Source organism: Odontesthes bonariensis, chromosome 20 (genome assembly GCF_027942865.1).
Source record: "Odontesthes bonariensis isolate fOdoBon6 chromosome 20, fOdoBon6.hap1, whole genome shotgun sequence".
NCBI classification, from domain to species: Eukaryota; Metazoa; Chordata; class Actinopteri; order Atheriniformes; family Atherinopsidae; genus Odontesthes; species Odontesthes bonariensis.
Window position 1 is genome coordinate 19206742 of NC_134525.1, and position 19644 is coordinate 19226385.

Genomic DNA, 19644 nt, shown 5'->3' on the forward strand with positions numbered 1-19644 from the left:
TTTATCTCTGGTGAAGTAATGTGGAGTCCTGCGTGCAGAAGAGGCGAAAAGTGCCAGGAAGGAACATGTTGTCAGAAAAAGAGAGTCCTCACGGGTCTTCTGGCCCACCTGTGCCTCGGTCTCCCTGCTCTCGGTTATTGATCGCTACCCCCGAGTTTGGATTTCTCTGCTGCCTTTTCCCGTGCTTGCACATTAGCAAAGAGCTACAGTTTTCTTATAAGGGTGCCACCTAACAACAGCATCCTGTGTGTGCTCTCCTCAACGCCGCTGACAGAGGAAATGGCGTCACTCCAGAGGAGGGAGCAGTAATGGAGGTCCCTCATTCTGAGGCATAGAAGGGCTCGTTGGGTGTTTGGTGCATTCAAGCTAATGGTGCGGCGTTAAAGTGTTCTCGTGTTTTCATGTTTGGATTGGTTCATGTAGACAAAACCTGGATCAATCTGGGGGAAATGATGTCTTTCCAGACATACTTATTCAAGCAATATTTTGAAAAGTCTGTATTTTGATATAGTCTAAAATGTTTCAATGTCCCCTTTTTTCTCAGGATCTCGCATTGGCTTTAGATGATTCATTCAGGGGAAAAAGGCGGATGCTACAGGAATCAGCATTTTCATTTTATAGTGCATTTATAGCTCACATCAGCTGTTTCATATAAATGCAACGGGTGCATTAGCATACCTATCTGGTAGGAAATTTCCTGAACATTCCAGATGGGTCCAATACCCTCTTCACACGTCCTCATTTTTATCTGACAGGCCTTTTTTTTCTGCTGTGAGCTGGTCTTTTTTTTTTTTTCGTGGCGGAAGGACGACGTCTTGTAATTTGGGGATGCGGCCTTGTATGGTGCAGCGATAAACAGCTGGTATGCTCCTCTTTGAGCCCTGATCTCTTCATCACGGGGCCAGCCCGAGGATTAGGCGAACAGAAACTGTGAGAAACAGAGAAAGTTCAAATCTGCAGAAAAACTGTGGAAGGAGCTCAAAGAAAAGCTGCTCTTAAAAAGCCGCACAGACGTGCCTCCAGAAATCGTGAAATCGAAGAAGGTTGAGATGGTGAGACAGATATTTGAGTTGATTTAGTTTATCCGCTCATTTCTTTTGAAATGGTAATATGCTATGGCGTGAACGGCAAACTTTGTGCGCTGTGGCTCACCCACCGAGGAGCGTAAACATGAAAGACTTTTATTTACTCAAACCGGTTATTGAAGCCTTTAATGTGACGTATCTCGTGTCTGTAAAAGGATGTACCCCTCTGCTTTGTTTTTGTGCTTAGCTAAACTTTATATAAACTTTACACAGAACCAAACAGATGCAAGACTTGAAAAAAAAAAAAAGTCTTAAAAAAATCTTATATCTGTCAAACTTTGAACTTTAAGCGCTTATTCACCCTTACTCAGCCATCCACGGAGAGGTTGTGGCTTTAGAAAAACCAGCGCTCCTCCTCTACCTCTCCTCTGCTTTTTTCCACTCTGTCCTCTCTGACCTTCTCATCAAACATATCAACTGGCTCCGAACATACAAAAGCACACTCACAAAGCACGGCAAAGGGAGTCGTCTGAAGAGGAGCTCCTTAGAATCTCATGTTGGCCTCCTCTCTTTTTGTGTGATGCGCTGAAAGGGGATAATGAAGATATCACCGTTTCATCCTGTGCGAGAGCCCTCGGGTCTGTCTGCACCTGCTCTCTGCTGCACACAGGACTCATCTGTTGTCTTTAATAGCTTACTTTTAAAGGTGCATCTCTCACCTTTTGTTTTAAATATGCAGACACATTTTGATTTAATCAGCTCAGAGTTGATTTTTGGAGTGGCCTTTGCTTACATTTCATAAATGGAAATATCTCTTAATGAACCCACAGTTATTTGGTGGCACACACCCGTTTTTACTGATGTGTGTGTGTGTGTGAGCGGTCTGCATTGTGCACATACGTGTTGGGCAACAGTTTTGGGAACAGCGTGTCATGACTCCAGCAGAGCGGTGGTGTGTGGAAGCATTGTAGCGTGTGTGTGAGGAGGAGATGCCAGCACCATGGGCTCCTCTCTTGGCCGGGCTTCCTGAGTCAGCATTTCCTCTCTCAGCTCACAGGCCCAAACACAAACTAAGAGCTCAGCTTTGGAGCTTCTCCAACGTCATTGCTCCCCCCCCCCCCATGCCCCCGTACACCCTCTCTGCCTCCAGGTAGGTCCTTAATCCTGCCGCTCATCACCTCAGCTCCAGACGACTGACGGTCGGTTTCTTCATTCGGGATCGCTCCTGATTGGGCAACACGCGCAGCTTCACCAAGCTGATAACGCGCGCCGCGTCCAGTTTGTTCAAAGGACAAGAAAGGGCTCAGGCAGGGAGTCGAGCAGCTGAGTCAATCCCACCCGTGCTGTCAAATGTTAAGGCAGTGCATGATGCCACGATACTTCTCAAGCTGTGCTCTCATCCTTATTTTTTTTTGTTTGTGCTCTCCAATTTCATGCTCGGGCAAACGCATATCACTTGTAGATTGGCTCGTCACCTGTGGATGCATTAACATATAGATCGAAATGTGTTTAAATGTAATGATGGAAGCTGGTGGTAGAGCCCCACCAGGACAAGGCTGCATGGGCCAAGTTCAAACTGCTAGATTAGGACGGGGAATAGCCGGTGGTGAGGGGGGGGGGTTGGATGTCTGGGATTAGAGCAGCACTAAGGCACTAATGTCTTTATTAATTGCAGCCGGCAGTGAATGACGCATTTAAGAAATTTAAAATAGTTTTAATTGGCTCAAGGGAGTAAAATAATTGGCTAAAGTGACAGAGAAGGAAAAGTGAACAACCAGCACCGAACTGTGAAGTGATTTTTGCAGGATATAAGCGGTGAACATGGAGACAATGAAGGAGGTTAGGGATTCGTTGCTGTAAGATCACAACAGACAATGTGGCAGCTTCCTCGTTAATTTGATGGTATTTAGGGTCCCTAAATCAATGACTCTTGATATTTTGCGCACGTTTGTCCCTACACGTCCTCTACCAGCCTCCTTGTGTGTTACTTTTTTGCAAACATTCACAACCAGCACTCAAGATACACTCCGGGTGCCTCCGCTAGCCATCAGAAACACACCTATTAATGAATTAAAAGCATTTTGTTGGCCTTTGACCCTTAGTCTTTCACAACTTTTCAACAACTTGATTGATTTATTAATGAATTAATTTTTTTCCCCTCATTACAAATTCGTATCAGTCGTGAACGGACGCGTTTGATCTGCTGCATTTGTAGCACTCTCAGATTATTCAGCAGGTTTTCACAGCATAACGTTAAGAAGATTCACGATCCTCCAGTCCGCATCAGGTGCACCCCGAGTTTATTGGATTATAGAGCCCCACAGCCTTCTCTCAGGAGATTTAAGTGCTAGCTTTAACACCATTATTATCCGATAAATAGGGCATTCTTCCTGGTGAATATTAAACTCCTCTTTAATGTGACTGCACATGTGACCAACCCATGTGTGACCTCAGCAGTGTGTGTGCTGTCATGTGCCGCTCTGGCTCCATCTTTAGTCAGCGAACAGTGATTTATTTATTTATTTATTTATTTTTTAGTTTATGAGCATTTTTCTGGGATGGCACTGTAATGATCACATTGGGGAAGCTAGAGCTTGTCACTGGTGTTAAACTGGCTTATCTCTCATGTCTGATTTACGGGATAATGCGTCTGCTTCCATGAGGTTCCTCTTACTCTGGCTGTGGATCTGCAGCGTGTGCCCGTATGTCAGATCTGTTTACTTCCTGGTTGCTAAAATGGGCACAAATGAATATTTATGATGAAGGGACCTGTGCGTTCAGAGTTTTCAGGCACGTTGCGCGGATGCGCTCTGGCATCTTCTACTATATATTCTTCTACTTCAAGGTCAATGCCAGCTGACCGTGCTGATTGGAGTTAGACAGGAGATGAGTGAGTGCAGACTGTGGGCAGCACGCTCTTGGACAGTTGCCTGAAAAAGGCCCCCACAGCTAATATGACAGTCGTATTGTGTCTTCAGTTGATTGGTAGTTGATTTCTACCCTTTTTTACGGTATTTTGCTCCCTACGGTATTCCTTGATTTATTTCCGTAATTTTGTGGTTTCGTTTTATGTGCACCCATTTTCTTTCTGCATCTTTGTTTATGTCTGAATTCTTTTTTGTTTCTCACTGTAGCTCTTTTGTGTCTCTTTCATTATGTCTCTCTGTACTTATCTTTAAACAACATGGTTGTTCTCTGTCTCACTTTAGCTGTTTTGTGGTCGCTTGATGTTTTTTTTTTTTGTCATTCTGCGGGCCTTTTGGACCTGTCTCTGTTTGCATCTTTTCAACTTTTTGTCGCCAGTTTGTTTCTGTGTGGTCATTGTGTGGCTGTTATGTATCTCTTTGTTGTTATTTGACATCATTTTTACTAATGTGTGTCTTTTTGTGCACATTTCCAGTCCATTTCTGTTCATTTCTGTGTTTTTGCAGTCACTTTTGCGATAAGTCTGTATTTGTTTTTGCATCTTTTTGGTAATTTTTTTGTTTCTTTGCGTTTTTTTTTTTTTTTTTTTTTCTGTTGTCACTTTGTAAGTGGCTCCTTGAGGCTTGGGGCCCAGGTTTCTGCCCAGCGGGCTGAGTCAAATTTCTATTCACAAAGGGATACAAACAGATTGCATCCCAGACTGGACAACAAGTGAGAATCGTCCTCAGTTCACATCTCTTGCTCAGGAATCTCTGAGACTGAACCTGTCGTATAGCGTCAGCAGCAAGGGCTTGCCTGGTGAGCGCACAGAGGACACAGCATCAGACATTAGCCTGATGACTTTTTAATGACTGTCTGATTGGACTCCACCAGGACTGACATGCCCTTGTCCCATTCTGTTTGATTGTGGCTGAGCTGAATCATTCCCCACCGTGTAAAGTTCTGACTAAACATGCTGCTGTAACTGGGGGATCTCTGTGTGGAGAGTTTTTATTCAGGCCTGTTCTGCTCTGTACTGCACTGATGACTCAGGGATATGTGTGTGTCGGAGTGGGCACTGGTTTCCTACCGTCTCTCTCCCGATGAGTGAGATGAGGCCTGACACGGTGCCCACTCTCCTTCCTCTGGGTGTCAGTCACGTCAAGCCCTGTGCTGGGCCCCACAGCAGGAGACCTCGCTGTGACCAGGGCTGCTGAGTGTGCTCTTTACTGTAGGATGAAGTGCTCTGTGGGTGGAAGTGGCATATCACACCCCAGCGACCCTCAACCACCCCAGTGGGTGAAAAGGGGGCTGAGGCATGAGCTCACAGGATTGCCGTCTTGGTGTGTGTGTGTGTGTGTCTGTGTGTGTGTGGATGGCTGGATGATCTTTTTTTGTGCCATGCAGGTAGACATGGACTGTTTGATGTTGGCTTGTAGTGAGTAGTACTTGTCTATTAACTCTTTTAATGAGGCTTTTGTAACTTTTGCAGAATTCAGATGTAGATGAGGTGTTTTGGAGTTAGAATTGTTCTGTAAATCAGTGGCAATTTTTCTTTTAAAGCTTTTTTTGATGTATTCAATTATTTCTGTGGCATCTGTAACTGTTCTATTTATGAAAAAAAGGTAAGTTTAGCTGCTAACATATCAAACGTCCTTAACCTTTTTTTTTATTTATTTATTTATTTATTTATTTTTTTGTATAAGAAGAACCATTAAGACCAAAGTTGCCCTTTGAAAAAGCATTCTAAAAATTAAGTGATCTTCAAAAAGAGGAAGATAATATGTAAGCCACCTGAGAGCTAAAACCTTTGATGTTTATTGTAAGTGTTTGCCTTTCTCCTAACGTTCAACATCTATTTTTTTATTTATTTTTTATTTATTTATTTATTTTTTTAAAGGAGTCCGAGGCTAGTTTTGAAAGGGTGACATCACACTTTACTAAATAAATGCAGTCACATTGCTGTGGGCTCCAAAGGATCAGGCATGCGAACATAACATGCAGTCTGAAAAGAACTTATGCCAATCGGCTGTAACATTCTATTTCTTTGTTTGGAATATGTTCAGAGCATCTAGGCCCATTTGAGTGTTTACATGAAGCAGTGATTTGACCCTCAAACACATTATCTGGGTGTCTTAGCCCGGTTTTGGCTGCACGATTTCATTCAGACTAACATGTTCATATTTTTATAAGTTCGGTTTTGGTCGGACTAACGAGTGAATCCTTTTTTTAATTTTTGTTTTTCCTAGGCTCATGTTAACGTGCTTAATCAGGTTCATGAGAAAATCAGCTTCCCCCAGCTCCTCCTTGTGGAGCACAATAATGTGATTTTCAGGAGTCCGCTGTTGTGAAAACCACCAATTAAAGTCTGTAAGCAGTGTTAATTGTGACTAATTCCACAGCTGCTGTGGTTACCATCCAGCACGTACATGGCAGCTTCCTCTGCGGAGGGCCTTGAGTGTTAAAGCGCAAAGGAAATACCAATTTTTTCTTTTTTTTTTCTTTTTCAAGCATATAACTCGTGAACCAAAGTGACCAGATTTTTCACAAATGCAAGAACTATAGCAGCTTTTCTGTTTTCTGTTTTATTCAGTGTTAATGTTAGCTGCTGTCCTCAGACTTGGGAGATAATTTATCCACAATTCTAGTGGACTGGGTAGGCAGACATGGGGCAAAACCGTTGACAGGGGCATATAATAAAGGTAATTTTATCCATATCACCCAACTCGATGAAAAATCTGATGTGTAAGGACACAGAGTTTAATCTAAGCAGTCTGTATGCACTCTGAGAGAAAGCTTTAACCCCCTGCAGTGTTTTCCCCTGTGAGACTCCCTCCTGTCTGAGCACAGCCTGCCCTTCCTCGCTCTATTGATGCTTCCATGACTCTGTGACTCTATGTTGTGCTCTGACTGTGGCCCTTACTAATGACTCAGTCTGCTCACCCGTCAGCAAGCCAAAGAGAAAGCCAGGGTCAATGTTGTAGATGAACACAGGGCGAAATATTCAAAATAGTCATACTGGTTGAGATTTATCATGTGCTGCAGTATTAACGGATAAGTATTTATTATGTTGCAGTTAATGGACAGAGGTCGCAGCACTTACACAGGATAGAGTAGAGCTGCGAGGACTTTATAGAGTACTAAATCCACACAGGCCATCCAGCGTGAAGGTGTGGGAGAGAAGTGGCATTCTCGGCAGTAAAATTAGAAAGAGGGGTCTCATCCTCGGGGTCGGTCGGTCTGGCTCAGGTCCACGCGTCGAGACTGTGCCAAGTCTGTACCATCGGAGCCCAGCCGTGGCTGAGGTGGGAGAAGACTCGACACCGGTCTTTTACTCTGATTGGCATGTTCACTGCGGGCTCGACTTGCTCTTCAGTTTTCACTTTTCAACTCTTGCGGATTTGTAATGCTGTGCATCAACCATCAGAGCTGCATCCAAACTGGATTTGTGGTGAAGTAGTTTCAGAGTTGGAATCTTTGACTTTCAATTAAAGTAGTGCTGGCATTTTTAATTATGCCCGATTATCTTTCTGAAAATTCATCATGCTTCCAGATCTGGGCAGATATGACATGTGACACTTCCTGTCCTTGGGCAAAGTGCTTTTCCCTCTATTTCAGGCCCCATTAGAGCAGTTAAACAAAAGGCTGATTTGTATTTGTACTGCTGCCTTTCTGAATTTGACATTTCATTACAGAGCTTCCATCAGGCCAATTAGTCAAAAATGTTTTAATGGAAAATGCAATAACTGTGCAGCCATGTGAGCATCTCTGTAAGACTGCATGTCAGGGCTTTGGGTTTTTATGCCACAGTGACAACATTAACATGCTTATGCTTATTAGGTATATACTGTATACACTGTCATTACACCCCGGTGCAGGGCAAAAAAACGTCCCTCAGTGACTATGTAGTTTTGACCTTTCCGTTTTAAACGATTCCACCGCAGAGCTTACATAATTTTATGGTCATGTTTTTCTCATGCGATTTGAAAAGTCTTCGTATCAAATGCGGCACTGAGCTATAACAACAACTGTCCTCTTGTGAATCACATAAAGGGGATATAAACGTTCTGCGGCAAAGTGCAGAATGATTTTATGGGGCTGAAATGCATCAACCTTGAGAGCTGCGTGGTGAAACGATCCCGCTGAGGCTTCTACCATGCTATAGATCCCCTCACATTGCTGTCTTTGGCCGATGATGAAACGATCTGTGTTTCGAGGGTAAGTGGAGCTTTGATTGAAGCCGGTTTAAATGACGCCCCTCATTGGGTGCGTCAGTAATCCCCCTCCCGCGGTGTGTTTGTCACAGGTCAGGCCACATATGAATAATGTATTGGGAGGCATCTGACTGAGAGGCTGGTTAAAGGTGGCGATCCTCTAATGACGGCAAACAAGCTCTCCCTGACATTTCAGAGGAAAGGAGGGAGGTGGGGAGACGAGGGGGGAGGCAGGGAGGTAATGATAGATGGAGATCTGGGGAGACGCATTAGACATTCAGTCCAAAGTACTCTGTTTGGTTACAGTATGATGAAATGTGACAAGATGGCCTTGTATTTGGTAGTGTGACATCCACAGCAGCAGCATTATAACTGCAATAATTTGCTGCTGGATAAACTAGTTATGAAGCATCTGTCCGAGAGCCTTGCCTCATTCAGGAGCCTCAAGGTAAACATTTTGAACATTCATTTTTTTTCTAATGGTTCTGTCAAATTCATTATAAACATGGACTGGAAAGCAAACGTGAATGACGCTCACCAGTTGATGACCCATGCAGTCATGACAGAGAGGGAGAAATCTGGTTTTGTACTGCCTGGTACTGCATGTTGGCCATGCAGCAGTGATTAAAACAAGGAGAAAGACGTGGACTCGCTAAATTAAAAAGGAAAAGAAAAAGAAATGGCCGGGCCACAGATCAGGTCATTTCTCAAAGCAACAAACTTATCAGTGTTCAGTCTCGTGAAGTCAGGCCTTTACAAAGCAAACAGCATCCAGTGAAGTTAGAGAGGGGAATTCTGAAAAACTAATGTCAGAGTGCCAGGAAGGAAAAGAAAGAATACGCTAAATATGGTTTTATTGAGGTATATTATATTAACACAGTGACCTTAGAATGGGCATGAACTCAACTTTGTAATTTACTTGAGTAATCTCAGTTGGAAATTTGAATGTTGCAGTATTTACCTATTTCTTTTTTTTTAGATAAATGATTATTCAAGAGAGTTGGTGGTCATAATCCTGTTTAATGAAGTTAACGAACCATCACAAATTTCAAATGTTAGCAAAGTTTGAACTTGACTCGAACAAAGAATCACACAGATGTCATTTTCCCTTGAAGAGCACACCCTCTGCTCGGAACCGATGCTACATTTTACCGGGAGCAGGTCGTTTAGGCCGCAGTCGTTTAGGCCCCCCTGCAGTCGTTTAGGCCAACATAGGAGTCGTTTAGGCCAGGCTACCTGAGCAGCTGAAATCTTTATTATGGTACATTCGTTATTATTTGAAGTGGGCGTTTTATTTTGAAGACGGTTTGTGCAGTTCCTCTTTGTTTCTTCACGTTCACCACTCGACATGTTTACACCGGTTCGGCAGTCACTGACGATGTAAGTTATGTTCATACTGATGTGAAATGAATGTGTACATGTTACTTACCTTTCTGATAGTGTTTTCTTGCTCCTTGTGTGTATTTGCACTCTTTAAAATGTCTGTTTCTGCTCGTTAGCATATATATCTTATAATAATGAATGTACAGCAATAAAGATTTCAGCTGCTCAGGTAGCCTGGCCTAAACGACTGCAAGGGGGCCTAAACGACTGTGGCCTAAACGCCAATGGCTTAAACGACCTGTATCCATTTTACCACTGATGTATATTTCATTTATTTATATTTCAATCAAAAGGCCCCTTCTTTTTAAAAAAAACAATTAGCTCATTAGTTTTAATTTTCATGTTATCCTGCAGACAAATAAACAAAAGGAACTCAACCCATGTTTTTGCCTCAGCTCTTGCCTTAGTGGAAGAATCTAAATGTGTATTGTTATTATTATGAAAGTCTACATCATCCAGACTTTAACAGACAGCGATGTAGGTGTGAGACCTCATTCAGTGTTGTTTTATCATCACAAACGCCATTAAAGAACGTCTAAATATGCATCGGAAATCACAAAGTTCGAAGAAGTCCTCAGACCCTCTAATGACGAAAGAGAGTCTGCGAGCTGTGGATGTTTCACATTTGTTGCTACCCATCCTCTAGACTCGTGTCTTTGGCTGCGTCATCCTGTTTGAATCCCAAAAAGAAGAAGCAGATCATTATCGCTGTAGGAGCATAACTTCCAGCCTCCAACTTATAGTCGATCTGATTAAGGCTGCTGCGTTTTGCCCTTGGGCCATGTCTGCAGCCTTGTACTGAGAGAGATAACCCGATCTCCGTTCTTCTTGCTCGGGGTCCAATTTAGCAGCTGAGAACTATGAATAAATCTAACATGCCATAATTGAATTCTTCAAACGGAGCAGATTCTCAAGGTTAGGCCTAAATGCAAATCCATTTTCCAGCCTGAACAATGACAAGACGTCGCCATTGATCTTAAAGAGAAAAATAAAAGTAAAGCAGAAGGAAAGACTAAGTACTTTTTGTGTGATTCATTCCCATAGGAGTCTGTTTGCTTACTTAAATACCCTAACTGTTAAGTCTCAAATCTAAATGGATCATTAACTAACATTTAAATCTAATACTTGAAAATAAGAGATGTGGAGATGTAATTATTGCTTCACAGCTATATCATTTTAATGGCGATTCACGGCTGGTGTCGACACTCTTCTTCCTCGTCCTGCCTTCCAAAGATGCCTGGCATTATAATTTCCAATAATTGTTTAGTTAGTATTTATTCAGCATGGTTTCCCTAATTATTTCTCCGGACGCGTTTTGTCGTGTGCATAATTCGTCATCCCTAAGGGGGAGTGTAGTGAGCTGGTGTGCTGCGAGAGCCGACTAATAGGGAGGAAATGGCATTGAATACCAATGCGCGGGCCAGCCAGTCCTTGCAGAGACCAGACATCATGCTTGGTGTTTGTGTGTGTGTGTGTGTGTGCGTGCTGTGCATGATTGCACATCGCGTGCGTCGATGTGTGCGCTCACTCTGCTGCTCTGTCCTCACTCACATCCCATCTGGATCGAAACCCTGCCCTTCCTGTGCTAAAATAAACCCACCTTGGGAAGTTGAGGACCTTGCACAGAGCGCTGATTGTTACACCTTTTGATTTTTCCCCCGACTTGCAGCACACAGCCCAAACACTTTGTGCTGTTTACTTCGAAATGCAGCGCCATGCTCAGAAACGGCTGGAAGAGTTTGTTGTAAACATTACTTATTTTCCACGGCACATGTTGATCCACACAGAAGGCTGGCTCGTGGAGCTGCTGCCGTTCTTTATTTCATGTCTACTCAAAGAACACATATGTAGCATCAAACAGGACCAGTGGCACAGGGTTTATAGCCTCCCATTAATATTTTATTAATGTTTTATATAGACTTATGCAAATATACAGCTGAACATGATAACACCCAAAAGATCACGATGAAGTTGAGATGTAGCTGCACCTTATTTCCGGCTTCATACGCCGTCTCCTCTTGAGTTTTAAGCGCTCACATTAAAGGTTGATTATGAGTGTTGGGCTACACACATGGATCCCCTGAGCTGAGAAAACGTCTGTCCAAAGGAGGTTTTTGTAGAAACATAAATCCTATTTCATTTAGCAATGCCCAATTATGAAAATGTTGCATATTTGAGACGTTTCCATGTCGTCTTAAATCCACTGTTCTATGACAACAGGACAAACTCCGTCTAATTAGTGTCATGCTGTGTGAAGAAATGCTTGAGAACCCTCACTAAAAGGTAGCCCTGGGGTGACACTGCCGACGTGACAAAGTTCATTCTTGACTTTGAGAAAACAGTGTAAAGCAGGTAGAAGTACAGCGGCCCTGGAGTGCAAATCATTATGACAAAAGAGAGGACACAACAGCACTTCACAAAAACACTCTACGTCAAGTGAAAGCCTTGAGGTGTTTGAAGTCGGGACGGTCCGGATTCACTGCTTTGCTTCAGTAATTCCCATGACTGCTGTTCTGTGCATGTTAGGAGACGGATCTGAAATAAATGTATGAAGAGGTTCATTTTCTGTTGTGACAGAGTAGTTGGGTTTATTCTAGCTGTCAGGATTATTTGAACACAGTGCAAAACGGCTAAATCTCCTGACTTAAGACTGGGTAAGTGCAGAAGTTCTCACTACATCGTAGGAGTCCGTTCAGTTCCAGTGTGTAACATTCAGGAGTCTCTATTGCCAGAAACACAAAAGAATATTCAAAACTAGCACTTGTGTTTTCCTTACCATAGAGCGAGCCATTTATGTCTGCAGATGGTTCTTGCCCTCTTGTTTGTGGTCCACCACGTTGTGCAGCCCTGTTTTCACAGTAGCACGGAATGGGCTGACCAGACACTGCTTTTTAAAAGGCAGTGTAACTTCGCCACTAGAGTTCCTTAAATCCTACACACTGGACATTTAAAAGTCAGCACTAAGAACGGAACTACCTCTGGGGATTTTTTATTTATTTATTTATTTAAACTTGAGGAAATATTAATGGTGATGCTGTTTGAGAAGGAGACTTGAATGACTGCAGTACTCTATATTTGGTTGGAGTTGCAGACTGAATGTGTCATTTTTGTGTGTGCAGCTTGTTTTTGTTTTTCGGGCTGGCCGGGGCTCAGCTGGTAGAGTGGTCGCCTTCCAAATGGAAGATCGGCAGTTTGATCCCCACTGTCCCCATATGTCCAACTGTTCTTGGCCGAGACACTGAACTCAACATTGTTCCTGATATCTTTATCTGCATGTGAAAAAACAACAAACATTGCATACTGTATCGAGAGTATGCAGTGCTGTATATCTGCAGTCTCTACTGTATAAAAGGCTTTCTTTAGCCGCATTCGGACTGTAGGAACCTTTGACAGTTCCTATAACCTTTTAATCCACGGGGCCGTTTTCTCCCGCGTTCGGACATACAGGAACTCGGGACCACGGCCCTCAGTCCCTATAACCATTTTAGCTCCTTCTCCTCAGCTGGGTCTTTTCTGGGTTCTATAGGAACACATCTGATGTAGGTGTTTGGTGGTCGGTAGCTACGCCCCATGTTATGTTGTCACGGCTGAGATGTTTACTCATACGACACGGACACAGCCTGCGGGTGTTTAATAAGTTAAACTTACACCTGGTCTCCTTTGTCTGCGGCGCTCTGCTCTCCTTTCTTCCTTCATGAAACCAAGAAGTATGGCCTGCGCTCGATCCTTCGTCTCCTGACTCTCTCTGTGAGCTCTTCCAGCCTCGATATTAGACGCCCGATGTGATCGTCCATGATTAATATCACCATCATGCAGACCATGAACACGGTGGCCTCCCCGCTCTCCATAGCCGCTTTCGGACAGACAGTTCTAAGAAAGTAGTTATCAGAACTACCCTCCTCGAATTTCGTTCTGATAACTATCCTTCCCCAGCGGAACTGTTTCAGTCTGCATTCGCACATGAGTCGGGACCTGATAGGGACTGATACGCCGCGCGCAGCCGTCTGCTTCAGTGACGTGTTAGCCGTTAGCCGTTTAGCGCTACATTCAAACACAAAACAAAACGGTAAAAGTAAGGAGAGTAGAAAAAACACCACCAATAAGCTGGAGCGGGGAGGCCACTGTGTTTATGGTCTGCATGATGGTGATATTAATCATGGACAATCACATCAGGCGTCTAATATCGAGGCTGGAAGAGCTCACAGAGAGAGTCAGGAGACGATACTTTTTTATTTCATGAAGGAAGAAAGGAGAGCAGAGCGCTGCAGACAAATGAGACCAGTGTAAGTTAACTTATTAAACACCCGCCGGTTGTGTCTGTGTCATATGAGGAGACATTTCAGCCGTGATAGAATTACATGGGGCGTAGCTACCGACCACCACACACCTCCCTTAGATTCGTTCTATAGAACCATGAAAAGACCCGACCTCGGAGAAGGAGCTAAATAGTTATAGGAACTAAGGGAGAAAGCCCCCAGTTGCTGTATGTCCGAACACGGGAGAAAACGGCCCCGCGGATTAAAAGGTTATTAGAACTGCCAAAGGTTCCTACAGTCCGAAAGCGGCTATTATTAGCTTCTTGGTGGTGTTTTTTTCTTCTCTCCTTACTTTTCGCAGGTTTTGTTTTGTTTTGTTGTTGAATGTGGCGCTAAAGTAACACGTCACTGTCGCAGACGGTTGCGTCGCATCAGTGCCGACCTGGTCCCGACTCATGTGCGAATGCAGACTGAAACAATTCCGCTGGGGAAGGACAGTTATTAGAACGAAATTCGAGGAGGACCGTTCTTAGAACGACTCTGTCCGAATGCGGCTTTTGATAACAAAAAACAGTACAAACTCATGGATCTCTTAAGAACATGGCGAGTTGTTCTTCACCATTTATTTTACTGTACATTTTTTCTCAAACCTTTTTCTCTGTGCTTCCATCACTTTCTCCTCCAGCTCATAGTGGAGAAGACGACAGACTTCCCGTCTGCTGAGTTCTCTCTGGTGGAGGATGTGGCTCTGCACTTTACCTGTTTGATGGACAGGCTGAACGAGCAGAGACTCTTCCAGCCTGACCTGTGTGACGTTGACATCGTTCTGGTGCGTCAGCACAGCACCTTCCCGGCCCACAAGGGCGTGCTGGCCGCCTACAGCCCTTTCTTCCACTCTCTTTTTGCCCAAAGCAAGCAGCTGCGGCGTGTGGACCTCTCACTGGACGCCCTGACCTCTCAGGGCCTTCAGCAGATCCTCAACTTCATTTACACCTCTAAGCTGCTGGTGAGCAGCCGCACTGTCCGTGACGTGCTCAACGCTGCCACGCTGCTTCAGATGAGCGACATCGCAGCGTCCTGTCGCGACCTCATCAGCAGCCACTCGCTGAGAACCACCTGCACGGATATGGCGAATCAGGAAGGGCTTGGCAGCAGTGACCCAGCTGCTGCAGCGAGGCCTCCCAGCCAGCTGTACAGGGAGATCAAACAGGAGTCGGAGCTCGGCCGGGTGTACACGAGAGAAGGCAGCAGCCCCTTCTCTGTCAGAGTGGAGGAGGCGGGCAAGGCGGCTTCTCAGACAAAGCAGTACTACCAGAAAGAGGAGGGCGCAGGAGGTGGGGCCGGCACAGATGTGGCCGCTTTGTGTAAAGTGGAGGGGAACGGAGAGGAGGCCAAAACAGCAGACGGCCACGCCTCCTTTAACAGAGACCAGATCATCGTAGAAGTCAACCTAAACAACCAAACCCTTAATGTATCGAAGGGATCAGAGGGCAAACCTGCCACTGCTACAGAGGCAATGTTTGCTCAGTGCCATGACAACGAGCAAGACTCAGAGGGCAATGAGGAGAATGAAGGGGAGAATGACAACGCAGTTGGAGAAGAGGAGGATGATGACTTTAAGAGGGGTGACATACTGGGGCAAAGCAGCGAGGAAGATGAGGAGGAGGAGGATGAAGAAGAAGAGGAAAACACCCTTAACATTCCAGGCCTGGAGCAGTCCTCCATGATGGATCGACCTCGCCGGGGCACCAGAGCCTTGGCCATGGCGGGCATGACTGCTGCCATGAGGCAGACGCTTGCGGAGGCCACGCTGGCCAACCAGCGGCAGGGCGGGAAGAGGACGCTGGACGCAGAGGGCCTGGGCCAGAAGGTGCGGCTGGAGGAGAAGCAGCACTTCCCGTGTAAGAAGTGCCCTCGCATCTTCAACAACCGCTGGTACCTGGAAAAACACATGAATGTCACTCACAATCGCATGCAGATCTGCAATAACTGCGGGAAGCGCTTCCTGCTGGAGAGCGAGCTGCTGCTGCACCAACAGACAGACTGTGAGAAGAGCATCCAGGTACGATTCTGCCACCGCCGTTAGAATCCCACCTTTTGATCAGAGTAGTTTCAGCTTTATTATGGTGGTCTGATCACTGAACACTTGTAATGCACTGGCTGTTATTTTGTTCCTAATTGGTATACATGCACATTTGCAATTATTAAAACCAGTTTGAGTTTCATATTTAACTGGCAGTCAGTAATGATCAGTTCAGTCTCACAACCTCCGCTCTTACTCCCTCTGCGTTGAGTGGCTGGACTCCTACTGTGGGTTTGAAGATCATTTGCTGCTTTAATCTACGGGCTAATTGCCTTTTTGCCACACGGCATGTTCAAGGGTTTGCATAAACGCACACACCTGGATTGAATCTGAAAAAGCCTGTTCCAGATGTTGGTCTTTTGAACATCTCATAACTGAATGATGGCAGTAATCTTCATATGTGACCTTCTCTTGTTTGTGCTTTTAAAGTGTGTGACATGCGGCAAGGCCTTCAAGAAGCTGTGGTCGTTACATGAGCATAACAAGATTGTCCACGGCTACGCTGAGAAGAAGTTCTCCTGTGAGATCTGCGAAAAGAAGTTTTACACCATGGCTCACGTCCGGAAGCACATGGTCGGTGAGTGGCAGTAAAATCGACTATCCTGCTTGGTCACCTTGTTCTCATGTGTATTTTAGGCTTCCTCTTCTCCGTCTTCCTGATTGCTGTGCAGGATTTGTTTTGGGTGTTGCTTTCCTTTTTCCTTTTTTCGAGGAGATAAGCATCGCATTTCCCAAACGGGCTTACCACAGTGTTTGTGTACATCCATCCAAGAATAGTTTGTGTCTGCCTTGCTTGATATTTGTAAGGCTTGTTGAAAACTGGGAGGAAATGACTTATCTAGAAGGCGGGTTATTGCTTGTCAATTCAACCCATTTTACAATGCCACCCCTTTAAATTTTGGATTTAGTTGGATTCTATGTATGTATTTATTCATTTTTCACTTCTGGTGGAGGATTGATTCGTGGCTAAGAAATCCCAAATGTTCTTATAAATGCACAGAAGCGGAATCAAATTATTGGCTGAAGTATGTCAGACACTGTGGACTGTGTGAGAAAACGTTCAAGACATTCTGCTGTTTGTAATTAATTCTGTGGGAGACCATCATACATGTAAGTGTGGCTAGAATCACTGCGCAGGTGTTGGGTTTAAGTTACACGGATGGTAATTTTGTCAGATGACGCTATGATTATAAAATCTTTTTTTTTTTGACAATTTTAACAAAAAGATGAGTGTTCGAAACGACTGAAATGGAAAAAGAAAAAAAAGATGGTGATCAGCTGCCAGTTTCGCATCTATTGGGAAAAGATCAACAGTTTTTTAACACAGCATTTAAAATTCATGCATTATTCATTTTAAATTTGATAGTGTTATTTTAAGTCATTTATTGTAAATATTTAACTTATGGAATTTCAAACCTAAATTCACCTTCTGTGTGAGTCATAATCAAAGTTGTGGTCTGTAGTGTGGCAGCAGATCTGGCCACGCTTCATGTTAATGTAAGGAAGTCACTGCCTTGCTGTACTGAGCGGGCAAACTTCCGCCGTGCATCCCGCAAAGAGAGCAATGAGTTTGAATGTTGTCTTTTTTTCTGGTAATCTGATACTCCGATAATCTGCACAAGCATCTGAAATGACTCCAGGTTAGGTTTCCCTTTCAGCTTTGGTTCCGTTTGTTTTAGACTGATATTTTACTGCTTTAGTGAGAGTTGTCTGAGGTTTTTATTGGGCTTCTGTGACTAACTTCTGGACATTTGTGGGACAAATGTTTTACAGTCACTTTTTACAGTGTTATGATTTATTGGGTGCCTGTGCTGGAAGAAAGTCCCTCTGAAATGTGCAAAGCAAAATGATGTAGGCTCTTAAGTACAGGAGTATCCATTGTCTGTAGCTTTGTAATTGGCCCATGAGGGAAAAAAAAAAAGCTGCTGCCTTTTGATGAAGACTGTTTTGGTACTGAAATGCGTTAACTAATCTTGTAATGTGTGTGTGTGTGTGTGCGTGTGCGTGTGCAGCCCATACGAAGGACATGCCATTCACCTGTGAGACGTGTGGAAAGTCGTTCAAGCGCAGCATGTCCCTGAAGGTTCACTCTCTACAGCACTCCGGAGAGAAACCCTTCAAGTGTGAGGTTTGAGCTCCTTCTTGACGCTGCTGCACCCATGTGATTCGCATGAGTGTCAAAATTGCCCACGTTGAGGTCAAGAAATCCAGGCAGGCATCCAGACATATCAGCATATACAGACAGAGGAAACTATGTTAATCAAACACTTGGCTGTCTTTATACACAGCCTCCTTAGTAGTAATTTTCAAGAAAGTGAAACTTAACTGCTTACAAAAAATGACATTTATACTACCTTAGCTTAGCATTAAAACTGCTAACCTGTTGCTGCATCACATCTCATGTTTTTCACAAAATGGCTAGAACGGCTTGATCTTTGAGAAATTCAAGTTACACTTATTAAGCTGTAGAACGTACCACTTGTTACGCAGCAGGGCGAAGAATAAGCAGCTTTCAGCTTGTTACACTCTTTATTTTGTTGCTAAAATATTGTCACAACGTGTTCTGTAGGGCCGCTAAGATTCAAATTAATTGCATCGCATAAACTGCAAAGACTTTGTGTAAAAGTGACCAATTACGTGCCATTTCAGAACTGCAGCGAGCGCTTCCAGTACAAATACCAGCTGCGCTCTCACATGAGCATCCACATCGGACACAAGCAGTTCATGTGCCAGTGGTGTGGCAAGGACTTCAACATGAAGCAGTACTTCGATGAACACATGAAGACACACACTGGTTAGTCACTCTTTGTTGCACTTTTTGGGGATTTTCACGATCGGTTTGCCACTGAATGACAACGCTGTGTTTTATTCTCCTCAAAGAATAAGAATTTCAGAGTACTTATACAGCACTCTTACCTCCCTGGTGAGTTGCTGGTGGTTTACAAATTGAATTAACCGTGGGTAGTATCACCAGAAAGTATAAGCATACACAGTGCCATAACAACTATGGCAGGAGATATGTTCATTTGGCCCTTCAAATCCACAAATCAAAAATCTGATTCTCTGAGCTGGTTGTCGCCTCGACATCTGCAGAACTACGCACCTTTCCTCCTGACAAAATTAGATCATTTTTCCTTCATCTCATTATTCCGCCTTAATTTAGTTAAGCATCATTAGTTCTGCCAATTCTACTGGCCAGAGAAAATGTTTTTCATGATTGGGGCAGAAGAGTTGGCAAATTAATTGTTCATTTCTGCAGCATATTACATCTGTTTATAACATTTCAGTGTCAGGAGTTGAGGTCAGCTTTTCAGCTTGCCTTAAAATCCGGTGTCTGCGCACAGTATAACGTATTTCCATGTAAATCTATGAATTTGCTTCACTCTGGCATTAAAGTTCACATGGAAGTGATGGAAGAGTTCTCTTTGCTTCTGTGCATTTAGAAACAGCCCCCTCCATTAGCCCAAACACACACCACCTACCAATCAGTATTAAAGTTCACCAGGTTTGTGCACCCTTGAGTGCAGAGAGAGTTGGCTACAAAACAACTAAACAGACCGTTGATTATTTATTTAACCAACAGACATAAAGCAACATTAATTCATTGTGGAGATGTGTGCGTGATCCCTTGATGATTCTAGTCAAATTGTCCCTTTGGTGCTGCTTTATTTTGCAGCTATTGAGTGAAATATGAAGTTCCTCAGCAATTAAATTCTCCCTTTTGCTCACCATTCATCATTTACCATCAAGCTGGAACAGGTTGCTTATAGTGGGAAAAC

The 19644-nt window shown here is 43.9% G+C and overlaps 1 protein-coding gene across 1 annotated transcript in view; it reads left to right on the forward strand.

Moving 5' to 3' along the window:
• Positions 1–19644, forward strand: part of zbtb47b (zinc finger and BTB domain containing 47b) — a 32378-nt gene that overhangs the window by 3449 nt on the left and 9285 nt on the right. Inside the window, exons 2-5 of the mRNA XM_075452960.1 lie at positions 14468–15844; positions 16295–16442; positions 17878–17993; positions 18515–18659. Of these exons, the coding sequence (XP_075309075.1) occupies positions 14468–15844; positions 16295–16442; positions 17878–17993; positions 18515–18659 (1786 nt within the window). The remainder of the gene's footprint in view (positions 1–14467; positions 15845–16294; positions 16443–17877; positions 17994–18514; positions 18660–19644) is intronic.